The sequence below is a fragment of the Oncorhynchus tshawytscha genome, linkage group LG20 (assembly GCF_018296145.1).
Source record: "Oncorhynchus tshawytscha isolate Ot180627B linkage group LG20, Otsh_v2.0, whole genome shotgun sequence".
Classification (NCBI taxonomy): Eukaryota; Metazoa; Chordata; class Actinopteri; order Salmoniformes; family Salmonidae; genus Oncorhynchus; species Oncorhynchus tshawytscha.
This window is the reverse complement of record NC_056448.1, coordinates 26,708,081-26,735,941: the sequence shown is the minus strand read 5'-3', so window position 1 is coordinate 26,735,941 and position 27,861 is coordinate 26,708,081. Positions and strand designations below refer to the sequence as shown.

General features: G+C 41.4%; 1 protein-coding gene across 1 annotated transcript in view; it reads right to left on the bottom strand.

The window, feature by feature from the left end:
* Positions 1–2,168: 2,168 nt before the first annotated feature.
* LOC112220324 (tumor necrosis factor receptor superfamily member 10B) overlaps positions 2,169–27,861 on the bottom strand; it is a 39,918-nt gene continuing 14,225 nt past the window's right edge. Inside the window, exons 2-10 of the mRNA XM_024382127.2 lie at positions 14,727–14,898; positions 13,509–13,640; positions 9,964–10,075; positions 9,560–9,693; positions 9,190–9,282; positions 9,015–9,073; positions 7,780–8,085; positions 7,311–7,347; positions 2,169–5,157 (exon numbers count right to left, since the gene is read on the bottom strand). Of these exons, the coding sequence (XP_024237895.1) occupies positions 4,856–5,157; positions 7,311–7,347; positions 7,780–8,085; positions 9,015–9,073; positions 9,190–9,282; positions 9,560–9,693; positions 9,964–10,075; positions 13,509–13,640; positions 14,727–14,898 (1,347 nt within the window). The 3' untranslated portion in view covers positions 2,169–4,855. The remainder of the gene's footprint in view (positions 5,158–7,310; positions 7,348–7,779; positions 8,086–9,014; positions 9,074–9,189; positions 9,283–9,559; positions 9,694–9,963; positions 10,076–13,508; positions 13,641–14,726; positions 14,899–27,861) is intronic.

Sequence of the window (27,861 nt, the reverse complement as noted above, 5' to 3'; positions counted from 1 at the left end):
ATGTGCAGCTCACTCACCAGCAATGGCTGATGTTTGTCCCAAATGATTATCTCTCCCAAATTATCTTTACTTTGTAAAACAACGATGTTCACTCAAAAGGCATATTTGTAAGTTGATAAATTGGTAGCATATAGACAGATTAGTCTTCTATTTTCAGCAGGATCCACTTGCTTTCCAACCTGTGTTTTCCCTCGATGTATTTGATATATTGCATGATTTGCCGCGTTCGCGACTGTAGGCATGCCTTGTGATTGGGCACAATCCACAGCTAGGCTATTAAAAGAAAATACGCTATTGATCCTCTGTGGCTAAATTATAGGCTTACTCTTGGTGTTGTATTCTAAATTATTCAATTTATTTATGTACAGACAGCAGTAATTCTATAACTTTAAAAAAAATATATATATATATACTATATATATTTCACCTTTATTTAACCAGGTAGGCTAGTTGAGAACAAGTTCTCATTTGCAACTGCGACCTGGCCAAGATAAAGCAAAGCAGTTTGACACATACAACAACACAGAGTTACACATGGAATAAACAAACATACAGTCAATAATACAGTAGAAAAAGTCTGTATACAACATGTGCAAATTAGGTAGGATAAGTGAGGTAAGGCAATAAATAGGCCATGGTGGCGAAGTAATTACAATATAGCAATTAAACACTGGAGTGGTAGACGTACAGAAGACTAATGTGCAAGTAGAGATACTGGGGTGCGAAGGAGCATGATAAATAAATAAATACAGTATGGGGATGAGGTAGTTGGAGCTGACAAGGTACAAATCTGTCGTTCTGCCCCTGAACAGGCAGTTAACCCACTATTCCTAGGCGTCATTGGAAATAAGAATTTGTTCTGACTTGCCTGGTAAAATAAATAAATAAATAAAAATAGGGTATTTCCAGATGGGCTATGTACAGGTGCAGTAATCTGTGAGCTGCTCTGACAGCTGGTGCTTAAAGCTAGTGATGGAAATATGAGTCTCCAGCTTCGGTGATTTGTGCAGTTCATTCTAGTCATTGGCAGCAGAGAACTGGAAGGAAAGGCGACCAAAGGAAGAATTGGCTTTGGTGGTGACCAGTGAGATATACCTGCTGGAGCACATGCTATGGTGATCAGTGAGCTGAGATAAGGCAGGGCTTTACCTAGCAGAGACCTGTAGATGACTTGGAGCCAGTAGGTTTGGCGACGAAGCAAAACTTTGGCAAATGTATTTCAATCTATCAGGGGTGCAGTGGGACCCCCTGCGGCTATGATTCTATAAGGAAATAAATGACGAAGTGCAACGCTGGAAAGATGAGTGTTGCAGGCTCATGTCTATCAGGGCAGAGAGGCGGAAAGAGATAATAGAAAGTTAATCTCTTCAATTCGCTGAGAGATACATGCGCGCTTCTCTCTCACCAGTGTTGTGCTATATAGGCTAGAATGTTCCGGCTGCTCCAACATGAATCAATTCTTAGAATATCAAGCACGTTTTCACATTGTTTTTTAGGGAGCAGTAGAATTATAGGGAAGTCAACATCAATTAAGTGATTGCTTTTATTACACTTATTACATAGCTACCAGTGAAAATAATTTTAAATGCAATAGGAGAGGTACCGGAATTGGTTCCGGAACGAAAAAGTAAAAAACAGTTTTCGGGATCCGGCTCAAATTAAGCACTGACGCCCATCTGACCCAGATTGCAATTTATAATGGACCGTTTTTGGATTGCATAATCAACAATAGTAATTGTGTGCTGGCGGGGATGCAGGGCAGTGTTCCAAACGAAACGTCTACAAGTGTGCTTGCCCTAGTTCCTCGACGCCACAGCTAGCAGAGCTAAACAAGTACCTTATAATTTAAGCCTTTTCTTTGTGTCATAAAAGTGCATTAAAATTGCATAGGAACTGTGCACTTTGGATTTTTATAAGTACGATTTTCCCTGGACAGTTACTTTAATAATATGCAATTGTTTCACACATTGTTGTAGAAATACATTAATACTGCATGCACTCAGTGGTTAATTAATTATCCAGGCCTCAATCCAGGCTGTATCACATCTGGACGTGATTGGGAGTCCCATAGGGCTGCGCACAATTAGCCCAGCGTAGTTTTTTACTTAACTGACTTGCCGAGTTACATTTTTTTTTTTTATACAAAAATACAAAAAGCAAATACAAGATATTTGTACAAACCATTTATTTAAAATTGACATTAAACATACAATGGCTTTGCTACATTCGTATCTGAAATCCAGACACAAGCAAACAATTGTCTAAGGGAGAAAATTACTTAAAGAGTTTTTTTTTGTTCATAAAACATTTACATGGGCAGTATAAACATGTTTTTAAGCTATGCAACAAATAAACAGAAAAGTGTGAGGCTTGTAGTAAAATATGAAGAAGTACAAAGAGAAAAAAACAACTACTCTCAAATCAATTGCCAGAGCACAAACATGATGTGAACACCAATTCATAACCCTAACTCCTAAGACTTCATAAAAAAAAGCCAAAAGCAGCCTCAAAGGTAATATTGTAACAGAAGGGATGTGTTAAAAAAGGTTGTAGAAAAGCATTATGAAGAAAAAACAAGGTCCCTAGAAATTGATGCAGGCTGGTTTTTCATTGTCAATAGATGGCAGTGCCAGCACTGTAGCTTCATATCTCAGCTATAAAATATAATGATTTCCTCTTTACACAAGTGTAACCACTAGACTACAGGGAAAAAGGGGCTAAACCAAGTTGAATGTGTCTAACATCATATGCTAGTACTTAGGTCGATTCACCACTTATGGCCTCACTAAGTCTATTCTACACAATTGACTTCATTCAGTTCCTTCTCCTTTTACGTTTTTATTTTTTGTTAATAACTGTATGTATGTACATATATATTTTGTGAAGCACATAAATACACTCTTACAAATGTTTGTACAAGGACGCTACAGGAAATAACCGTGGACTAACTATCCTGAAAAGCTTTCATTAATCTTCTTGTCAGAGCCAAACAATGAGAAGCAATGTGATTTGCGTACCTGTATATACACATGTTTGTTGACATGTATAAAGGGGTCCAACTTTGTATCAATACATTAGTAGCCTTTTCACACTACCGAGCCAAACCAAGCAGAGCTGTACTGGACAATGTGAAAAGTACAGTTTGGGTCGCCCCTATAGTGTGAATCAGGCATATTAATTCAGGCTTGAAAAGTCTGTCCTCTACCACAGAGAGAAAGGCTCACAATAGCCCACAAATAGATTAAAAACATTGTGTTAAAAATCACTACAAGAGCCCTAACACAAAACGGACATTATCATGACCACCTTGGTTGAATAAGAAACTCTATGTGCAGAAATGGCATATGGAACTATGAACTTCTTTGACCGTATGTGCACTGAACATAGTCTTTGATCAGTGCTCCGGCATCAAGCAGGAAAGGGTTAACCCCAAATGCAGTTCAGCCACTCCTGTCTATTTGATCTCAGTCATGATGCCCTGTAGCTAAATGTAGTCTTGATAATGTAGTAACACATTACTGTGCTCTTTAGTTTTCCAGGGCTGCTTTGTTCGGAATGGCATAAATAATGACACATAATCACCATCCGTTTAAAATAAATATGTCAATGAATGTCAATAAATAAAAAATGATGGAACCTTGAGGGCTCTGAGTGTTTGTAGGAACTGTTTAGAAACATTTGACTAACAAAAGAAATAGCTATGGAAATAACTTCCAACAAGTGTCCCACGGGACACACTGGTTGAATCAACATTGTTTCCACGTCATTTCAATGAAATCACTTGGAACCAAAGTGGAATAGACGTTGAATTGACGTCTGTGCCCAGTGGGGTGAGAATGCATTAACACTGAAAAACAAAACAACTAACAATGCAGTCTATAAAACATTCAGTTTAGTCACTTCTGCATTTATAAAAAACAACTTCCTTGCCCTTACCTGCACTTATTCACTTTAAATGAGCCTATGGCACATTTCAATTCATAAACAAATTCTGGAATTTGTAAACAGTAACAAGCCACCGTATGAGACATATTTACACACACATGTAAATATTCAAATGGACCATTTATAACTGTCGTTAAAGCTTCTAATACGGTTATGACTCATATCAATCTGCATTGTCAACCATGTTCCATATTTTACTGTAATTTTTTTTACAGCGTTGTGCTTATATGGTCTCTTTACCTGTAGTTTAAACTTCCTCCTAATATGGGCATTTGTTACCTGTTGCTCTAAACCCTTCATGTGCCAGAGGCCAGTGCATCAAGAAGACGCAGTATCAGTGCCAAAATCTAGCTAATGCCACTCCTACAAACCAGTGTATGTCCCTGTCCCAGGGGTCAGTATTGGCCTATAAGCCATGTCAGTTTCAGAGAGAAGGGGCAGGGTATAAAATCATTGAAATCAAAGGTGAGCTTCAGACCCACCCAATCACCTCAGCTTACATATGGCCGCTAACTTTTGTTGAGGCCATCTCTTAAAATAACCTCAACATCCATCTCCAACTCCTCCATTTAGTTTTAGAAAGTGTTGGCCTATCAAGACCGAATACACCAGGCCATATTAGCCGATTACAGTTGATGTCTTCTTGCAAGACAACAACGTCCATCTCTAAACCCTGCATTAGAGAGTACTGGTCTATAGGCCCGGATACACCAAACTATTTTGTCTGATCTTCAAAAGACAACAATGTCCATCTCCAACTCCTCCATTTTATAAGAAAGCACTGGCCTGAAGGCCGAATACATCAGACCATTTAGGCCAATAAGAGTTGACGTTGTCTTTCAACAATGTTTTTAATTTAATCGCAATCCACACGCGTCTCCAAGGCAGCGCCCCCAGTGGGCTGGGGGTGTCAAGGCGTGTCTGCGTGTTTGTAGTAGCCCCTCTTGATGGCAGCTAAGGCGATGCTCTCAGCGGAGCGCCTCTGGTCCAGGCTGAGAAGGGCCTGGAGCAGTGCGTTGATGTCTGCTTTCAGACCCTCCTTCTGCATCCAGTTCTTCAACAGGTCGTACACCTTGTCGCCAGGAAGGGCTCTCTCTGCCATCTTGATGTGGTTGTCATTGACACCAATGTAGCGGAAGAACTTGTTGTGGATCCGCACATCCAGGCACTCGTCGAAGAGGTCGAAGCTCTTCTTCAGGGATGTCTCATCTCCTGGGGAGAGAAAGGAGAAGAAGTGTTACCTTGGTTACATCTTTGCTAATTCATTGTTGCTGATATCAAAAATAGGGGAGTTTTCCTGACCACCAAGAAAATATGTGCTTTAGTTATAGACAATAAGTAAGGTCCGGACTTTTTTCCTGAACTGGTCACATGGTCAGGAAAAAAAACTCCTGCCCTTTATTTTTAGAAAGCATAACTCTTTATCGTAATTTTTCCTTTTCCTGATGATTTCACTTAAATGAATTACAATTCTCAAGCAGAAAAATAATATATTAAACAATAGATAAACATGTACAGTCATGCACTGAACTAAAGTAGCTCTGCATCAACTATGATCTGTTCCTGAATCTGTGGCGGTGTGCTTTCCCCGTCACATTTTGTTCATTTTCTCGGCCTTACAATAGAGCTCCTTTTTAGCATCCAAATTGTAAATTGTTTCTAACCTCTTAATGCCGGGGAATTAACTTGTAAAGCAATTAACCACTGAATACAGAGCTAACAAGGTTAAACTGTGGAGCCAATAGTAAATAAGTGCTATACACACGCAATTTACTTCAGGCAGAGATAAAAACAAAGCCAAGATATACTGACTATAGTTCAGTAGCAAAAACTATTCTTTAGGTAAATCCCGTATTCTTGTAGTCCCTATTCATTAAATTCAAATCCCTATTCATCATAGGATGAATGAGTGACAAAGGACATAAAATCCATCAAATTCATTATTGTTTTGACTTGCTGAGGGCTGACATGAACTCGACGTTATTCCATCTCTATGGAGTGTATTCAAGAAGTCTTGCATATAAAATGTAACTTATAGACAATACATTTCTATCAGACTGTTCTGTAACAATTCACTCTTCTGAACAGACTGCAGTCAGGATATGATGAATGTGTTGTTTATGGTGTTTGTGGAACCCCTCCCTACAGTGGTGTAGTGGTGCCTGGAGAAGTGGGTATACTCTAATTTTTCCAAGGCATCCTGTGTGTAAAAATCTATGAGAAACAGTCACATACACTCTGAATGACCTAAAACCATAAATCCCATATTTGTCTTTCACAGTCAGGCCAAGCCAAGCTGTACTGTGCAAGTAGGCTTAGATTAGGTGTACAGTTGAAACAAATAAATGAGGCTGTCAACGGAGTCAGAAATTCATAGTTTTCAGATCCTTCCCTATTTTATTAGGTTTTCACTCTCAAGGTCACACTTCTTCAACAGAAAAACAACGAAATTGTATGTTTTAAGTCCATAACAATGATTGAACCATACCAGGAAACCACTTTTGAGGTCTGAAAAAAAATCTAAGTAATGTTGAGTTTTGAGTGTAGTTACCCTTTAATTCAAGTGTGCAGGCACCTAGCACTGTTGTTTGGTTAGCTGTGCTTCTGTTGCACATAAGATGGAGTAGGCAAAAATAAATGTCCACTGGATTGATGCAAATAATCATGACATCATTCTGACAAGTAGGCATAGGCTACTTTGTAGCTAATTAACATTTAATAAAGAAGGTTTTTGGGAAAGCCTGTCCATCTATCAGAAGACAGTTAGGCCTATCATTAGCACTGCTACATGTTTCCTGTTCCTTAATTGTTTGACACCTAGAAGTTTTACTTCATAGGCATGTCTTACCTTGCTTTAAAGTAGCGTATTGCAAAAATTCCACCATAGAAACATGGAGGCAATTATTTATATAAAGACCTACTCATGCGTTCTCCTGTTCTATAGTTTTTTTAGTTAAAAACAAAACTTTGTTTCATTGTCTAGCAGCCAAAGGCATTATGCTAGTCATATTAACAACACATGATACATTTCTAACGGATATTTCCATCTATTTCTATGAAACTGCTTGCATGTGCAGTGCGCATTTTAGAATGGTGTTTTCCAGCAATTGCAATTTGGAACAAATAAATAATAGTTCATCAACATTTTATGCTAAACATTCTGATCTGTTCCGTCAGCCTTATTAATTTATACAGCATATACTTCCACCACACTACTTAAATACGTATCAGTTGGGATTAAGAAGAGAGTATACACAATAACCACTGAAAAATAAGTGGGTATAAGGCTGCGTATACCCTCCACTACACCACTGCCTCCCTACTAGAACCCGGACCACACTCCAGCTCTGTGCGGGGTCCCTTACCTTGCAGGGGCACCAATCTCTTCTGTAGAGGATCATCCTGAAACACGACAGGAGAAAAAACAAGAGTTAACCACAGCCCTTCTATAGACTACCGAGGACAAAATCCCTTTTGTGTTCAGAAATACTGTCAGTAAAATATTATTAGTGTTATGAAAGTCTGCCTTGGTGAAAATACTCAAACTTGCAATGTGCTATTGTTATTGCACTTCTCAGGATATGTGTCTGCTGCAGGAATGCACAACTCGTCTCCGTGCTCACATGATCTGCTGCTAGCAGGGTCTGTTTGGTTTTGTGTCCTAGGCCATACCTATCCCCAGGGTCCCTGTCCCCCAATCCCCCCTGATTTCACGCTCCCCCTGCTCCCCTCTCTTGCAAGGTACCTGCCCTCTTCTAACCTTCTCTGCCCCCATATTCTTCAACATCTCCCTCCCTCCACTGCCCCCCAACCACCTCTCCCTCCTTCTCTCACCCCGGCTGTGGGCTGCAGTCTCTGGGTGGAGGGGCTGTGTCGGGGAGAGCTGCTCGACGAGGCTGCCCCGGCGGTGGGCAAGGCCGACAAACTTGTCTGGGAGGAGCTGGTGGTGTTGGGCAGGCTGTCACCCAGGCCACGGTCCTCGTCCTCCCCCAGGTTCAGGGGAGGGGAGGCCTTGATCAGCCTACCCTGGGTCTCCTGCAGCAAGGGACGTGACTCGGGACGGACCTCCTCTGCTTCTTCCTCCTCCAGGCCAGCGTTCTGGCTGTTTTGTCTCTCCTCTGCTGTGGGTCCACTCTCATCCTAAAAGAGAGAGATTTACATAGAGAGAGAGAAAGAGAGAGAGAGAGCACATTCATATCATAGATGTAATCATAATTAGTTGATATGGTTCAGGCCGGTGTGACTAATCTTCTGCCAAGACCAGAAAAAGTGAGTGACGCATCACTATGACCTTCGACTGTGTCACTTAGCAGATCAAAGTACACTGAGACATTCTGAGAAGATGCATGAAAACAATTCCCCACCGAAGATTCATATACAGCCAACAGACTGATATACACCAGGGATGGTCAACTGGTGGCCCAGCCCCCCTTTTATAGTCCCGCAGATACATTTTTAGGAACTCAGTCAGGATCTCAACTTACTGTTGAGAGTTATAATGGTAGAATACACAAGGTGCAATTTCAAAATGTAGTTGTGCATCAGCAGTTTTTCTCTTGTTATGTCAGTAATTGGCAGTCACTCAATCAGCCCATGTCAGCTAAAAAGTTTAGTCTAGCCAGTTATCTAAACTTGTAGTAATCATGGTCGAATTAATGACCAGGGGCCCCCATTGATTTTGTTAGTCACTTAGATATGCAAACATTTCTCTCTGCCCCATGGGAAAATTTGTAGAATTGTATGAAATGAGTTCCGAAATCTTCTCTACACCCCATGGCCAAATGTGTAGAATTGCAGCAAACTTGCTTTAAAACTGCAACATTTTCTCAACGCATGATATTAACTCTCTGCTGTCAAGGGGGGGCACTAAAATGTTGTGCTCACAAGGTAGCGGTGGGGGACACACAACAAAATGTCACATAGGGCCGGATCTGACTACATGTATGTAGGTACGCAGCCCCACGGGCCACTGTCCCCACATGATGAATTCAGATTTTTTATCTACACTGATAGATAACATAACCCCAAAAACATACTGTAACTAAAGGAGTAGAGAGGGGAAAACTTACGATGGGAATCTTCACAATCTCATTGGAGTCACAGCGACTGTCTGAACCTGAAAGACAAACTAAAACACATGGAGAATTAGACAACAACCATATCAGACAACCAATCTGCAGTGTTGTGTCAATATGTATTTCAATACACAGCGAGTGGCGAGGGACATTTGTTTTTGTTACTCACCTGGCTGAAATGTACATGGCTTCTTGATCCAAAGCCACACACCAATCCCAATGGAGAGGAGGAAGAGCAGGAGCAGAATTACCAATGGCGTAGCTTTTGGGGAGGAGAAATGAGGAAACACAACCAATCAGAATCACATCTCAGACTTGATAGAAACTATGCTTATTTTTCACAATTAAACTCCCCATAACCTATGACTTCAGTAAATTAGGAATTTGCGCTCCACTAACAAGCAAGTGTCATGTTATTTAAGCTGAAAAAATATCAGTGTATCAACTATATACAGTTCAATCTGTTTATTTAATCTGTCCTCAATAAAAAAAGATTCAGAGCCTATAAAACAGATAGCTAAAGACATATGTAGGCCTACCTATGGTCCTTGGTGAGCTGGGGGCGGGGGTGGGGAGGGTAGGAAGGTGGAGGGTAGGTGAGACGTCCAGTTTCCTACACAAAGTGTTGGAAATGGGGGTGCATTTCTTCACCTCCCCCTCCCCCACTTTACACCTAGGAAGACAAGAAAAAGGAATTAGTATTTTATTTTTGAAGGGGCTAGTGCAGTAGACACTTGGTTAAAAATGACATAATGCTAAACTCAGATCAATTTGTGCGGTCTTGCCAACTCCTTTGACAACTCATGGCAACGACAATAGAAGTTGGCTATAGAGTAAAAACTGATCTGAGACCAGTCTGCTGTTTAGTAGGTCTACAGGGGTGATTTCTGGACTAAATTCTGGTGGTTTTAGTAGTGTTCTAAATGTTTAGGGTGGCACTCACTTGGCACATCTCTTGCAGACCTCACAGGCCTGCTCTGGCACACAGAAGGTACCCGCACGACACTGGCACTGGGTGTCTGTGGTACTGGTACAAGGTACTGTCTTGCTCTGATCTGAAGAGGGAGAAAAAGAGAGAGAGTGAGAGGGAGCGTAATTAAGGGCACATTCGTACATTCACTCTTGCTATCTACTCCAATTTCAGAGCACTCGTCTTAGTACCAGAGCGCAGAATAACTGATGAATTTACGAACGCTCAACACCTGATGAATATGGCCGGTGTCAGTAAACATCAGCAAAACAGCTTAATTACATTTTTGCCAGCAGCACAGTTACAGTCACCAACGCTCTGGATAACATGAAAACAGCTTAACCAGAACGCTCTGATCAACCCTACTCCTCGGTCAGAGTGTCCAGTGTGTGCTCTAAACACTCCAAGAGCGAAGCGCTCGGAATTTACAAACTGACAATTTGACAGTTCTCTAAATTTACACTCTACGAACACACCCTAAGTGTTAATGGCATGGGTGTTGTTAGGGCAAACACCGGCTTCGAGGGCATTATCACTTTTATACAACAGGTTTATACAACATATTCAAATAATGATTGGCATATTTTCATTAAAGTTATTTTGATGAATTTATTCATACTATTTCATAACTCCACAAGATATAGTCCCTACACAAATCTGGGTTGCTGGAGACGCAACCCAGTCGTTCAGTCTTTTTGTTCTCTATCTATGGACGCCACCTAGTCGTTCGTTCTAAATGTTCCATTGCCAAACTGGCTGGCAACGTTCTTATCCCTTGCCTGCTAGCTAGCCAACTACGGCTAACTTACAGTCATGTCAAAAAGTGCAGCCAGAATAACAGCAAAGTAGCTGTATTTGCATTTGTTTAAGTGACATTTATTTGGATACTTCCATAACAATAAGCTGATGAGGCGTGATTTCGCCTGGCATTGAAAATGTGCTAACTCGTCAGAACACCATCGTTCAGAGGAGCCAGCGACACAGCTACAGTAACAATCACTTCAAACTGAAGCTGGAAAGACTGCAAATTAGCTGTGTTTTGTTGTACCTTTAAAAAAAAGAATACGTTTTGTATATATCCATAAAAACGCTGCCTGTCTGTCTGTCTCGTCCCGACACGTTCATTTGTATGGGACAGCAGGAGATTGAATTTGAATATTAAAAATATTTAGCAAATGTCTACTGATAAAAACTAAATGTTAGTCTAAAAGCAATGTGAGATAATGTCTAGATGCTTTATATAGTGGAGATCAAAATTATAAATGGCTTGGCTGGGCTGATGAGACAATGGATTGCGCAGTCAGATGGAACAGAGTAAATAAGCATTTTAAGGTCATAGATTTAGCCATTGGCAATTTGTGGAATAGACACTGGCTGGAATGTGGTTTTAAACAATCAGCATTCAGGATTAGACCCACCCGATTAGACCCACCCTCAAGTACTATTATAAACTGTGTGGTTCAAGCCCTGAATGCTGATTGGCTGACAGCCGTGGTATATCAAACCTTATACCACGGGTATGACAAAACATTTATTTTTACTGCTCTAATTACATTGGTAACCAGTTTATAATAGCAATAAGGCACGTCAGGAGTTTGTGGTATATGGCCAATATACCACGGCTGAGTGCTGTATGCAGGCACTCCACGTTGCGTCGGGCATAAGAACAGCCCACCATACACAAGGTATGTGGACACTTGGTCGTCAAACATCTCATTCCAAAATCATGGGTATTAATATGGAGTTGGTCCTCCTTTGCTGCTATAAAAGCCTCCACTCTTCTGGGAAGGCTTTCCACTAGATGTTGGAACATTGCTCGCAGTCGAAATTCCAAATCATCCCAAAGGTGTTCGATGGGGTTGCTGTCAGGGCTCCGTGCAGGCCAGTCTGGTTCTTCTACACCGATCTCGTAATACCATTTCTGTATGGACCTCGCTTTGTGCACGGGGGCATTGTCACGCTGAAATAGGAAAGGGCCTTCCCCAAACTGTTTCCACAAAGTTGGAAGCACAGAATTGTATAGAATGTCACTGTATACTGTAGTGCTAAGATTTCCCTTCACTGGAACTAGCCCGAACCACGAAAAACAGCTCCAAACCATTATTACTCTTCCACCAAACTTAACAGTTGGCACTATGAATTGGGGCAGGGAGCATTCACCTGGCATCCGCCAAACCCAGATTTGTCCGACAGACTGCCAGACGGTGAAGCGTGATTCATCACTCCAGAGAACGCGTTTCCAATGGCGGCAAGCTTTACACAACTCCAGCCGACAATTGGCATTGCGCATGTTGAGCTTAGGCTTGTGTGCGGCTGCTCGGCCATGGAAATCCATTTCATGAAGCTCCTGACAAACATTTCTTGTGATCACGTTGCTTCCAGAGGCAGTTTGGAACTCGGTAGTGAGTGTTGCAACCGAGGACAGATGATTTTTACGCGCTACGTGCTTCAGCACTCGGTGTTCCTGTTCTGTGAGCTTATGTGGCCTACTACTTTGCGGCTGAACTGTTGTTGCTCCTAGAGGTTTCCACTTCACAATAACAGCTCTGACAGTTGACCGGGGTAGCTCTAGCAGGGCAGAAATTTGACAAACTGACTTGTTGGAAAGGTGGCATCCTATGACGGTGCCACATTGAAAGTCACTGAGCTCTTCGGTAAGGCCATTCTACTGCCAGTATTTGTCTATGGAGATTGCATGGATGTGTGTTCGATTTTATATACCTGTTATCAATGGTGTTGCTGAAATAGCTGAATCCACTCATTTGAAGCGGTGTCCACATATATTTGTATGTATATACTGTATATATATTGTATCATACATTCAATAGTTTAGGTAAAAGTTTATTTTCAGTTCTGTTTCAGATGGTATATATACCTAAGTTATTATTACTAATCTTTCCAATGTTTACTGTGAGATATGTATGCACTGAAGGACTCACATAATAAAGCTCTTTCACAACACAAAACATGTCCCTCCCCTGTAACAGTTATCTCCTTTCAGGCCTTTCACATGGCACAAAGACACACCGAACTGCTTTGCAAGGTAATGTACGAACACACACACACACACACAACTTTCCTGAGACAGGTAACACACACTCTGCATTCAGTTTGTGTGAAAAAAACTAAGACAGGCACACCCTCGTATGCCATGTAATACCACTGTATCAAATTATCATGGAGCTTTGAGGACAGGGAGAAAGCCACCATGTATTCTTCTGCACTCTCTGGAACAAAAAGTACATCAAGCTAAACTGTGAATGCCCAAAGCTCCATGAGTAGACTCCCGGAATTGGTGTCTACCTTGGTTAATAGTTTATGAATTGGCAACAGATACAAGAGAGAGAGAGAGACATTGTGGTTAGCTAATAGCTAACTTCATGTGAAATGGAGAGTCTCTTCTTCTAACGACACAAACTTGTAAGACAGTTCTTTAAGGACAGCTAAAAGAGGCCAGGTAACAGGTAACTGTTTGTTCTTTTACAGGACTACAAAAAAACAGCAGAGGACTTCATTACCCTTGCGGCAGTGTGTGCAGGGCAGGCAGTGGTTCATCCCGTTGGAGTGTTCTGTGTAGGTGTGGCCGTGATCACAGGGCAAGCATCTCCCCTGCTCCATGTCCCGGTCACACGCCCCGCCCACGAACGTACCTGTCCATCAATCAATAACATTTTTACAAACAGAAATAGTCTGTTATAGGCTGTTTATTTGTTTGATTAATACTTAACAATAACCTTATTGAGGTCAAAATACATATTTAGCCTGAAGCATTTCTTCGAGTAAGACAAAGGGGTGGTGTGCTTGTTGTGATGGTGGTAGTCTGTATGCATGTGTGTGTGCTTTTCCTATGTCTAATACTGGAACAGAGACGCATAGCCATGGCATATGCAAACTATATACTACTGCAGTGGTTTTGCGTCTACTTTCTTGGTTGTGATGTAACATTAGCATTTTTCCCGGCCCGTTCACGCATGACATGCTTTAGGCACCTGATTATCATGTGTTTAGAGAAAAGACCGATACTATCACACCCAAAAGAGAGAGAGAGCGATAGAGGGAAGGAGAGAACGTGAGAAATGCACAGAGGAAAAGCTTGAAAAGTTCACTGCCATTCCTGACTAACAAGCTAGAGATAGAGGCAGTTCAATCTGTCTCTCTGTCTTTTCCTATCTGACTGACCTAAAAAGGTCCAAACGGGTCATCTAATTGGAAATAGCAATAGCTTGTTAGCAGTAGCCTGATAGCAATGGTGCTAGTGTTGCTGTAATATCCTTGGCTCATTCCACAGCACTGGCATCAGTAGCGCAGTGGTTAGGTTTTAATGAGACTATTTCAGCTAGTAACACAACTTTTTAAAGAAACCCTACTCCCTCCCTTAATGTTTACTACTGGGTGTTGTTACAGAGCCTGTGGGTTGGGTTCCCTGCCGCTAGCTTGGGCATAGGTTCCGCTCTGCTCTGCTATCCTCACATAGTTGGCATTACTCTGACTGAAATAATGTTATAGTCAGAGTAATGAGTTCCCTCCTCTCTGGAAGGCCTGTTGATAATGTATTAGAAGGACTGGTTCAAGCTTGGGTTCTATGTTTTATTTATAAAGTGTGATTGTAGTTCTGGTTCCGGGCTCAGGTTCTAGTAGCTCTGATTCCGCTGGCCTGTACTGATAGCTTGGCAGTGTATATAACCAAAGTTATCGCTTGGTTTCTAGATCAGGTTTTGGGCCTGGGTTCTCCTTACCGGCCTGGCAGTTGAGGCAGCAGAGGTCCTGATGGCGGTACTGCTGGTTCTCCACACAGGTTTTGTGTCGCTGCGTTCGGTTCCTGTCATCGCCGGACCACTGGGCCGCCAACACGCCCCTGAGCTCCGCCCCACAGCAGGCCAGCCCTGAGCACAGCAAGAACACCACCACCTAGAGGAGGCAGGGTAGGAGAAAGTTTAATTTACTTTCATTTAACCAGGCAAGTCAATTAACAACACATTCTTACTTACAATGACCACCTGGAAAGGGCAGTGCAGCAAGAGAGAGAGTGAGAGAACGACTGGGAAAGACAGAGAGATTGCTCCCATTCATATCATACAGGAGGGAGAGGTTCACATTACCAGTCTATATAAACACTCACTCGCCCACCCGCTTGGGAGCGGGGAGAGAAGAGAGTTTATATTCTCGTAAGAAACTGTGTGTGAGCAATCTGGGGCCTAATTTGAACCACCCGATCTGAACATCTGCAGAGGACAGCCAATTAGGAGAGCAGGCTGGAGTTAGAAAACAACATAACATGTATATGTATGCAGAGTTTACACCATATACTGATTTTAAATGTTGAATTAATGCCATTCAATACAGTTTTTGAAGTAGGATTCTAGGCATGTTGAATGGCCAGGTCACGTTTCATCACTGTTCTGGGGTTCAAAGAAGATCCCCGGGATAAAAACATAAAAGTTCAAACCAGATTTTTTTTAAATGTGGTGGAGTGCAATACGATTCTATTAAAAAATATCTGATTCTAAACCAGCAAAAATATAAATATGTATAGTGTGCATAGATTTTGTTTTAAATTACACATACACAGACAGACACTTCAAACAGATAGTTCAAAGCGTATCCAAACAATTTCAATCTACTCAAAATGTCATTTTGGTTAAATCCATTGTCTTGGACAACCATAATCCTCTCTAGTGAGGAGACAATGGGGATTGATAGGGTATCCTATAGCTAAAGCTAGCATGTTGCTGCCCATATCAGATGTGATCCCAGTAATCCATTCCTGTGCTGGATAATAACAGGGCTTGTATGGATTGGGTAGACAGAGTAGAATACAGCAGAGCACTTTAGTGTGGCCCAAAGGCACCAGTGTTTGTTCACACGCCTTTTCACCTTGTCACTATGAGAAGGTCCTATTCACTGGCAAACAACACACTTTAGTACCTCTACATCAAATGACCCACATTCTTAAAACCCCAGCGCTTTGACTGGGCCGACATGCGACACCACCACGAAGCCCCTTGGAAGCAATGTGACACCTCCTCGTGTAAATGAGCGGCCTAGTTTTGGTAGGTTTTGTCTCTCTCTCATAGACCCCACTGTGCCCCACCACCCTCCCACCCCCATAACTGGCACACAGCGCTCAGTTCAATCTAACCCACAATACTTACACAATAGCTCTTTTATTTTTCCCATTGTCAAATAACATAACGTATTGAAATCACAGATTTCTGGTACTATAATTTTTGGGGAGTAGTTTGTAAACAAAGGCAGTGGATGAACATAGTGTCTACTCAAATGGTGGGTTACATGGAATTCCTGGGAAACTAGTGGAGTTGACTCCTAATAGACTGGAGTTGACTTGTGTAAGACTACAGTAGAGTTGACTCCTGACAGACTGGAGTTGACTTGTGTAAGACTACAGTAGAGTTGACTCCTTACAGACTTGACTCCTGAGTCTAAGCTCCTGTCGTTCCTCACTTGGATCAGTGGAAGGCGGCCGGCCATGCCTTGTTGTTCACAGAGAGTTTCCTGGCCGGTGCAGCGCTGCTGTGCACCCGCCGAGCCTTTTGCTGGCTCTCTCCTTCTCCCCCCTCCCACCCCCTCTCCCCGCTCTCTCTGCTCACGTCAGACTTTCCACAGACACGGGGAGGCAGAGCGGAGGGGCCGACGACCAGCAGAGCACTCACAATCACACCATTTAGCTTTATCCAAACATAGTGAGAGAGAAGAGGCAAAGAGAGGGGGGAGTGAGAGAAAGAGAGGGCAGAAAGAGAGAATGACAGAGAAGGGGGAGAGAGGAAAATATAGAGAGGTTAATAGCTTATGAGATTGTACAGAGCTAGTTAAAGAGTTGAATGTGTGACTGTGGGAGGGGAGAGGGTGAAAGCAAAGGACTGAGGCCGTGTGAAAAAGAAGGAGAAGGGGAAAACGACAGCATGCATGTGTGCATTTTGCATTTGTGAAAGAGGGAAAGATAGAAAAAGGAGAAACGCACAACCAGGGAAGAGTGAGGAGAGATTGAGCCGTGCATTGGAAGCACACTATAGACAAGAGAAGTAGTGAAACCATGACGAATCCCACAAACAGTAATCAGGCTTGCTTAGAAGCGTAACCATGGTTATGTTCACAATCAAAAGCCTGAAGGGTATACTACAAAGCCGGATCAATGAGTTATAACTTGATTTTATAACTAAATAACTAGATTTTTTGGTTAAGTAAGAAAGCTAAACTTTTTGGTTGTCGAGTCATTTAGACCACGCCCATTTCAAGCTTATCCCCCCCAGGGTAGCCTAGTGGTTAGAGCGTTGGACTAATAACCGAAAGGTTGCAAGTTCAAATCCCCGAGCTGACAAGGTACAAATCTGTCGTTCTGCCCCTGAACAGGCAGTTAACCCACTGTTTGTTGGCTGTCATTGAGAATAAGAATTTATTCTTAACTGACTTGCCTAGTAAAATGAAGGTACAATTTTTTTTTTTTAAATGTTTATTTCAGAATTTTTAGGCAAGTTAGATAGCTAACTCCCTGATCCTACTTCAGTTGTATATACCCCTCAGGTGGCTACTGGAAAAAATACACGCGCATGCACGTGCACACACACACGCACACACACACACACAAACACGAAGGGCTGCTGAGCAGTGACATAACATCCTGTCTGAGTGCATTCCTGGGCCTGTGGATCACTAGATTCCTCCATGCAGCAGCCATCCCAACCTCACAGACAAACCTGTTCTTGTCTCAGCAGTTTACAGGCGCCTCAAAGAGGAAAAAGGTCACTTTATGGGGAGGAGGAATATCTAACAATGGAATTTTCCCATTGAGCCATGGCCATTAGAAAGAGAGTTTTTTTTGTGTGACTGAGGTTTGCTGCCCAAGTGTTGAATTGGGGAAAAACTCTGTCTATTCTGCTAAATGACTTCCATATTGTACAGTATGAAACGGAGTAGTAGACATACATATTATTCAGTACTGAGTTCTAGATGCAGACAATTTAAATTATGCCTCAAAACCTGATTGACCAACATTACAGCTACCTGTACACTTGACTACAGGCCCTACCACTTTTCACACACCTTTTGTGTAACTACCTGCACTTTCATGTCACACTGGTTATTTCCTTGTAGTTACTAGGGTTGGGCATTAACCAGATTTTCATATCATCATACCGCCCTTCTCTCATTCTGGGATTTACAGTATTACCGGCTTAGTACATAAGGGGTGCCCAAAGAAATCCCACAAAAAAGCCCATTGGGCATCTATTAAATAAAGGTAAAAATAAATATGACCAAAATGCTAATTCTGTGCTTCAGTTGCACTTTTCCACTCAGAGGAGAATTAACAAACGAGGCATTCTATCAGCAGACAGCGCTACTTTTCTCCACTACCTTTCGGTGTAGCCTACTTTTCTCAGGTAAAATGCAAGATTAACTTTAAGCAAAACATTTGGAAATGTAGCTGGCTTTCTATGATGAATATTAGACATATAATGGCCGTGCATCGTTTTTTAAAACAAAATATAGCATTGCACTTCTGTTGTCATCTGATGAAAATGAAGCTATTTTCTGCCAAATGTGCACTAATATGTTTTCTGTGAAGGAAAACTATAGTTGCATGACCCTAATCACTCTATTGAAGCAAAAAACTCTGTTGACTTTCAATATAAAACACGACCCCTGTCAATACACAGCTGGACTCCACTGCTCTTGCTTTCTCCGTTCCGTTATTTACAAACAAACACGTGACTGGCTCAACTGTTCTAGGGAACGATGGTAAGCTTCATAATGTACAATAATGTGACAGGTTAATTGAAGATCGCAATCAGCTTGATCTCCTAATGTATTGCACAAGTTGACTGCAGGTATTTACTTAAAAAGTAGCTACAAATATGAAAATGTATTGAAAAATGTCAAAGAAATTTAAAAATTGTATTGACCTGATTATGTAAAAACTGGGCAGTACATGCATGCAACGCGCACGCACGCACAGACACACAGACACACGTTTGGTTAACTATACTTGTGGGGACCAAACAATTCATTCCCAAATTAATTTCCCTAACCCCTAACCCTAAAACCCTAACTCTAACCCTATACCCTAAGCCTAAAATAGCCTTTTTCTTTGTGGGGACCGCTGAAATGTCCCCACTTGTCCGAATTTTCCTTGTTTTATTATCCTTGAGAGCACTTCTGGTCCCCACAAGGAGAGTAAAACCAAACACGCGCACACACACGCACACACACACACTGAGACAAACACACACACACTCTTAGACCAGCCACAATGTGGTAGAGTTTCATAGGGAAGAGGACCGGAGTGGCCACCTTAACCTCAGTGCTGAAAAAGATCCCTCCAAGTCCTAAAGCCACAGTCCCTGGTCTCTGGCAGCCCACCAATACTAAATACTCAAGTGTAGTACAGTACAGCAGACATCCTGGCCTGCACATGGCAGAGAGAGTGAGGCAAAGAGAGAAACAGAGAAAGATAGAGAGAGAAAAAAAAGAGAGCGAGAAAAAGAGACAGAGAGCGAAAGAGAATGAATGGACTGCAGCCTTTGTGAGCCTCACTGTCTCCCAGTCCGGCGGCAGTTACTCTCATCTAATTCCTGTCATTGCCAGGGGTACTTCCAAATTGCCCTGGAACACTCGACATATGCCACTGTGTACACTGAAGTTGTATTTATTACTGAATGACAGGACCCCCTTTCAGCCGAGCAGGTTATCAATGTGGCATTTAGAGGGTTTTATTCCCCTCCTGTGGGTCCTACAGTGAGCCTCATTATCTCAGGAGAGTGGGACACACACACACACACAGCAGCGGGGTCAAGTCAGAATGTACTTTATTTGATATAAAACAGATGATTTCAATCAGAGCCATATCTGATAAGGAGCAGCAGGCTGTACCTCATTACACCCCTGGGGAGTGGGACCCTGACCCTCGTCTGTATCCCGATCATGCCTTTCCCATTAGTCACTCATCCATTATCTGGGAGGGAAATACGTGTTAGTGGGGATACTGTACACCCATCCGTTCAGATTAACTGGACAGGCGGATGAAGGAAACAGGCCCTGATATGGAGGTTCAGATTAGTGAAGGAAAGTACTGCTAAGAAGAAGGTAGGCTGAGATAGAAACACAGTGAGTGCAGAGTAGAGGTCGACCAATTATGATTTTTCAACGCCGATACCGATACCGATTATTGGAGGACAAAAAACCCGATGCCGATTAATCGGACGATTTTTAAAAATGTGTATATACTGTATATATACACACATTTTTGTAATAATGACAATTGCAACAATACTGAATGAACAATGAACACTTTTATTTTAACTTAATATAATACATATGGGCTTTTGGATGGGTGTTCTTAAGGTGATTCCACAGGTTGGTGGTATTTTTTGATTTAGCCGTTGCTGACCACATGCTTACATCTTTATCACAAATAAGACACCTTGCTTTCCCTGGTGCCAGTTCTATGTAATAGTCCCACACTGGTGCTCTGCTATTCTCTGCCATCTGTAAAACACACACAGCTCTGAAGTGACAATGATACTGAAGAGTCTGTTTAGGAGACAAATACTCTCAACTGTTTGAGTTTAAGTTACATGTGATGAATGTTGAAAACAAAAACTGTAATTTCTATATGCAGGAAATCCTATTTTAATAATGGACATGGTAAGAGTTGACTACCAAAGTGCGAGTCATAATTCCCATGACACCTTCTAGCAAAATCTGAAAAGCGGTTCCTACATTCATTTATTCCATAGGATATTTTTTAGATTAACTTAAAATAAGGTCTGTGTTTCGTGTAGGCTTACACCACCTTGCCAATTTTACAACTGTGTAGATATCCATAGGACAAGGTAACTCTGATCAATATTGGTTAAATATAAGTGAAGATCATTTTTTTTATAGAGTGGATTCATGAAAATATTTTGACAAACGTTACCTTATCCTAGTGAGATTTACACGGGTATCAAAACGCAGAGGCGGTTTAAGCCTGCACGAAACACAGACCTTATTTGAAGTAGATCAAGACCTTCTCTATGGAAGACATGAACAGAGGCGGTTTAAGCCTGCACGAAACACAGACCTTATTTGAAGTAGACAAGACATTCTCTATGGAAGACATGAACGGTAAAATAACGAAGGAACCCCTTTCAAGGTCAGCTGCAAGTTATTACAGGAATTATAATGCGTCGACTATTTCTCTCTAAACCATATACCTTTGACTATTACGAGCCTGCTGCTGCCTACCACCCCTCAGTCAGACTGCTCTATCAAATATCAAATCATAGACTTAACTATAATAAACACACAGAAATACGAGCCTTAAGTCGAATCCAGAAACTATCACCTTGAAAACAAAACGTTTATTCCGTTCTGTATTTTATCTAACGGATGGCATCCATGAGTCTAAATATTCCTGTTACATTGCACAACCTTCAATGTTATGTCATAATTACGTAAAATTCTGGCAAATTAGTTCTCAAAGAGCCAGGCTGCCCAAACTGTTGCATATACCCTGACTCTGCGTGCAATGACCACAAGAGAAGTGACGCAATTTCACCTGGTTAATATTGCCTGCTATCCTGGATTTCTTTTAGCTAAATATGCAGGTTTAAAAATATATACTTCTGTATTGATTTTAAGAAAGGCATTGATGTTTATGGTTAAGTACACATTGGAGCAACGACAGTTGTTGATTGTTTTTTATAAGATAAGTTTAATGCTAGCTAGCAACTTACCTTGGCTTACTGCATTCGCGTAACATGCAGGCTCCTCGTGAGGCAATTGGTTAGAGCGTTGGACAAGTTAACTGTAAGGTTGCATGATTGGGTCCCCCTAGCTGACAAGGTAAAAATCTGTCGTTCTGCCTCGTTCCTAGGCCGTCATTGAAAATAAGAATGTGTTCTTAACTGACTTGCCTAGTTAAATAAAGCTTAAATAAAGGTGTACATTTGTTTTTTAAATCGGCAAAATCGGCGCCCAAAAATACAGATTTCCGATTGTTATGAAAACCTGAAATCGGCCCTAATTAATCGGCCATTCTGATTAATCGGTCGACCTCTAGTGCAGAGATGCTTAAGGGGTTAGTTCACACCAAAATCATAGTTTGACAGATGTCTTGAAATTGAAAAAGATGTTAAGTAGTTTCTTGTGGGTCAATTGCTTATACTAACTATATTAGGTCAGTTTTACAACTTCCTGAAGACCTACAGTGCCTTTAGAAAGTATTCACACCCCTTGACTTCTTCCACATTTTGTTGTGTTACAAGGTGGGATTAAAATGGGTTTAAATCTAATTTTTGTCAACGATCTGCACAAAATACTATGCAATGTCAAAGTTGAGGAAGAATTCTAACATTTGTAAAAATAAACATAAAAAAAACACTAATATATATTGATTACATAGTATTCAAGCCCCTGAGTCAATACATGTTAGAATCACCGTTTGGCAGCAATTACAGCTGTGAGTCTTTCTGGGTAAGTCTCTAAGAGCTTTGCATACCTGAATTGTAAAATATTTGCACATTATTCTTTTGAAAATTATTCAAACTCTGTTTAGTTGGTTGTTGATCATTTGGACACAGGTATCAAGTCTTGCCATAGATTTTCATGCTGATTTAAGTCAAAACTGTAAGTAGGGCACTCAAGAACATTCAATGTTGTCTTGGTAAGCAAATCCAGTGTATATTTGGCCTTGTGTTTTCCTCTAGGATTTTGTCTGTGTTAGTCCTATTCCATTTCTTTTTATCCTGAAAAACTTCCTAGTCCTTGCTGATGACAAGCATACGCATAACATGATGCATCCACCATCATGCTTGAAAATATGAAGAGTGGTTCTCAGTGATTTGTTGTGTTGGATTTGCCCCAAACATAACAATTTGTATTCAGGACATAAAGTTAATTTCTTTGCCACATTTGTAACACTTTTACTTCAGTGCATTATTGCAAACAGGATCCATGTTGTGGGATATCTTTATTCTGTACAGGCTTCCTTCTTTTCACTCTGTCATTTAGGTTAGTATTGTGGAGTAACTACAATGCTGTTGATCCATCCTCAGTTTTCTCCTATCACAGCCATTAAACTCTGTAACTGTTTTAATGTCACCACTGGCCTCATGGTGAAATCCCTGAGCAGTTTCCTTTCTCTCCGGCAACTGAGTTAGGAACAACGCCTGTTTCTTTGTAGCGACTGGGTGGACACACCCTCCAAAGTGTAATTAATAACTTCACCATGCTCTGCTTTATTATTTATTTTTACCCATCTACCAATAAGTGCCCTTCTTTGCGAGATATTGGAAAATCTCCCTGGTCTTTGTGGTTGAATCTGTGTCTGACATTCACTGCTCGACTGAGGACCTTACAGATAATTGTATGTGTGAGGTAGTCATTCAAAAATCATGTTAAACACTATTATTGCACACAGAGTGAGTCCATTCAACTTATTATGTTAAATATTAAACAAATCTTTACTCCTGAACTTACACATGTAAAGTGTTAGTCCCATGTTTCATGAGCTGAAATAAAAGATCCCAGAAATTGTCCATATGCACCAAAAGCTTATTTCTCTCAAATGTTGTGTACAAATTTGTTTACATCCCTGTTAATGAGCATTTATACTTTCCCAAGATAATCCATCCACCTGACAGGTGTGGCATATCAAGAAGCTGATTGAACAACATGATCATTACACAAGTGCACCTTGTGCTGGGGCAATAAAAAGGACACTATAAAATGTGTAGTTTTGTCACACAACACAATGCCACAGATGTCTCAAGTTGAGGGAGCGTGCAATTGGCATGCCGACTGCATGAATGTCCACCAGAGCGGTTACCAGAGAATTTTATGTTAATTTCTCTATTATAGGCCGCCTCCAACGTCGTTTTAGAGAATTTGGCAGTATGTCCAATCGGCCTTACAACTGCAGACCATGTGTAACCATGCCAGCACAGGAACAGAAGCATTTCGCTACAAAAGAAACAACATCTGCTAAATATGTGTATGCGACCAATAGAATTACATTTGATTAGAAAATTCTGGGAGGTGAAAATGTCCCAGTTCTTCAAATGGCCTGCAAACTCACCAGACATGTCACCCATTGAGCATGTTTGGGATGCTCTGGATCGACGTGTTCCAGTTCCCGCCACTATCCAGCAACTTCACACAGCCATTGAAGAGGAGTGGGACATTACAAAGGCCACAATCAACAGCCTGATCAACTCTATGTAATGGAGTTGCGCTGCATGAGACAAATGGTGGTCACACCAGATACTGACTGGTTTTCTGATCCATGCCCCTACATCTTTTTTATGTATCTGTGACCAACAGATTCATATCTTTAATCCCAGTCAGGTGAAATCCACAGATTAGGGCTTAATTTATTTATTTCAATTGACTGACTCAGTCAAATCTTTAAAATTGTTGCATGTTGCGTTTATATTTGTGACAGGGTGACAGGGTAGCCTAGTGGTTAGAGTGTTGGACTAGTAACCAGAAGGTTGCAAGTTCAAACCCCTGAGCTGACAAGGTACAAATCTGTTGTTCTGCCCCTGAACAGGCAGTTAACCCACTGTTCCTAGGCTGTCATTGAAAATAAGAATTCGTTCTTAACTGACTTGCCTAATTAAATAAAAAACATTTTTGTTCAGGGTATTTACGCTTGCCATAACAAAGGGGTTGAATACTTATTGACTCAAGACATTTCAGCTTTTCATTTTTAATTAATTTGTACACATTTAAAAAAAAAACATAATTCCACTTTGACATAACGGGGTATTGCTGTGTGTAGATCATTGACACAAAATCTCAATTGAATCCATTTTAAATTCAGGCTGTAACACAACAAAATGCAGATTAAGTCACGGGATGCGAATACATTCTGAAGGCACTGTATATTACATGTCGAGGTCTTCACTCGAGGAGACGTTCAAGTATTACTCATCTCACTCACCCCTAAGAGATTCCAAAGTACCTGACTCAGAACAAGACACATTGTGGTTTGCATCTTGATTTACTGAAAGTCCAAAACTGAAAGGCAACAACAAAAAACAAAGTACTTGTTTTCAGTTTGACTGTTATTCAAGATACAAACCACAACTTATCTAGTTCTTAGTCTGTTCAGACTCCTGCACTCTTTTCTTTCCTACTGGTATAACCATGTAAATAATAGGTAACCTTCAATAGCATTAGTAAAAACACTGCCCTGTAGCCAAATGTACAATACTGTATATCATTACATGTCTAACTGATAGTGTGCACCCATATACTAGCAACATTCCTCATGGTAGTGTATCATTTTGAAATGCATCCTTTGATGTTTTGATGACACACCACTCTTTTAGTTTACTTTCTCTCCCTCTTTACATCTGGAAATTCCTAAATGAAAGTGTGTTAAATTGACTCACATTACTCTTGAGTAAGCCCAAGTTAGATACTTGACCATTCAAACCCACATAGATAACCCTGAACAAGATGCTGAAAGTAAACTCTTCTTCTACTTGAGAGATAAATCCAGCTTATCTTTTGAAGCTGGGAGGAGAAGACATGCTCTAGTTATATGTCTTTCAGTAATAAACCAGAGTGACATACTGTATACAGTATGCGTACCTCTTCTGTGGTAGGGGTCTGGTACATCGCAGCTTGTACCATTAACAACAAGTCACTCACCCACCACAACTGCATTCTTTATCAGACACTAACGCATAACATTAAGATATATGTTGGGGGTGAGAGTGTGTGGCTTTATGTTATATACTGCACAAACAAATACAGTGTAGTACATAAAGCCCCTCAAAAACACCAATAACCACAAAACACATAAGCATGCACAGTCGCACAAACACACACATTATGTAAACACATATACGACACGATGACACCAAAATTCAATGCCACACATATAGTCTCCACCATCAGACGCGCATACAGACACATGGACACAGCGTATCAGTAGGGAGCATGTGAAACGGTGCGTCCCCCTCCTCCCAGGGTGTACAGGAAGGCCCAGACAATGCTGAGGCTTCATGCCGGTTCAGCTCAACACTGCACTCTCTCTCTCTCTCTCAATGGCTAGTCCTAGTCCTCCTAGTCCAAGCCTGGCCCGGGCCAAGAGCGTATCCGCTCTGGCAGTTATTTTTAACTCAAGGAAGCCACAGCTCCAAGAAACACACACTCGGTTTCCTCATCGGAGTAGGGTTCACTGATTACTGAGCCATTGCACAGCGTGTGTACTGTACGTGTGTGTGTGACACTGGGTTACAGTGTGTGACAGGTTAGGTTAGTTGACTTTTACCTTCATACAAGAGGTAGACAACAACCTTTGTGAATTTTCTGCACAAAGTCAAACCGTTGTGGTTGCTAACACAACTGACAATGAGGCCCTGAGTGACCACAATACATCTGACTTAGTGCCTTGATGAAGTGTGAGAAATAAGTGGGCTGAAATATCTAAGAGCTGTGGTAAAGAGTCAAACACGTGTGCTTTAGTTAACTACTCTTTATGTTTGAACACATCCAGTGTGCGTACCAGTATGTGCATGCATGTGTGTGGTGGGAGTTGGGGGCAAGGGGGAATTCTGTGAGGTTTATTGCTGCGTAGTTTTACACAAAAACATTGACATGAAAAGGTCCTTTCAAAATCACCCTTTTATTGAGTAGGAGTTTGACCTAGGGCTGGGTGATATGTTCAATGTATTCGCACGATTTTCCAAATGCCTGTATCGTAAGAATCTAGGTTTTGTAATTTGTCGTTTTCATGAGCGTTTATGTCTGTTTGTTCTCATATTGTATTTTTGGTCTCGTCTCCTTCGATCCTCTGTGCTGTGTGCACCTCCACATTCACACCAGAAATCTTTATACAGTTGAAGTCCGAAGTTTACATACACTGAGGTTGGAATCATTAAAACTCGTTTTTAACCACTCCACAAATTTCTTGTTAACAAACTATAGATTTGGCAAGTCAGTAAGGACATCTACTTTGTGCATGACACAAGTCTGTTTACAGACAGATTATTTCACTTATAATTCACTGTATCACAATTCCAGTGGGTCAGAAGTTTACATACACTAAGTTGACTGTGCCTTTAAACAGCTTGGAAAATTCCAGAAAATGATGTCATGGCTTTAGAAGCTTCTGATAGGCTAATTGACATCATTTGAGTCGATTGGAGGTATACCTGTGAATGTATTTCAAGGCCTACCTTCAAACTCAGTGCCTCTTTGCTTGACATCATGGAAAAATTGTGGAACTCCACTGGTTCATCCTTGGGAGCAATTTCCAAACGCCTGAAGGTACCACGTTCATCTGTACAAACAATAATACGCAAGTATAAACACCATGGGACCACGCAGCCGTCATACCGCTCAGGAAGGAGACGCGGTCTGTCTCCTAGGGATGAACGTACTTTGGTGCGAAAAGTGCAAATCAAACCCAGTACAACAGCAAAGGACCTTGAGAAGACGCTGGAGGAAACAGGTACAAAAGTATCTATACCCACAGTAAAACGAGTCCTATATTGACAGAATCTGAAAGGCCGCTCAGCAAGGAAGAAGCCACTGCTCCAAAACTGCCATAAAAAAGCCAGACTACGGTGTGCAACTGCACATGGGGACAAAGATCGTACTTTTTGGAGAAATGTCCTCTGGTCTGATGAAACAAAAATAGAACTGCTTGGCCATAATGACCATCGGTACGTTTGGAGGAAAAAGGGGGAGGCTTGCAAGCCGAAGAACACCATCCCACCCGTGAAGCACGGGGGTGGCAGCATCATTTTGTGGGGATGCTTTGCTGCAGGAGGGACTGGTGCACTTCACAAAATAGATGCCATCATGAGGGAGGGAAATGATGTGGATATATTGAAGCAACATCTCAAGACATCAGTC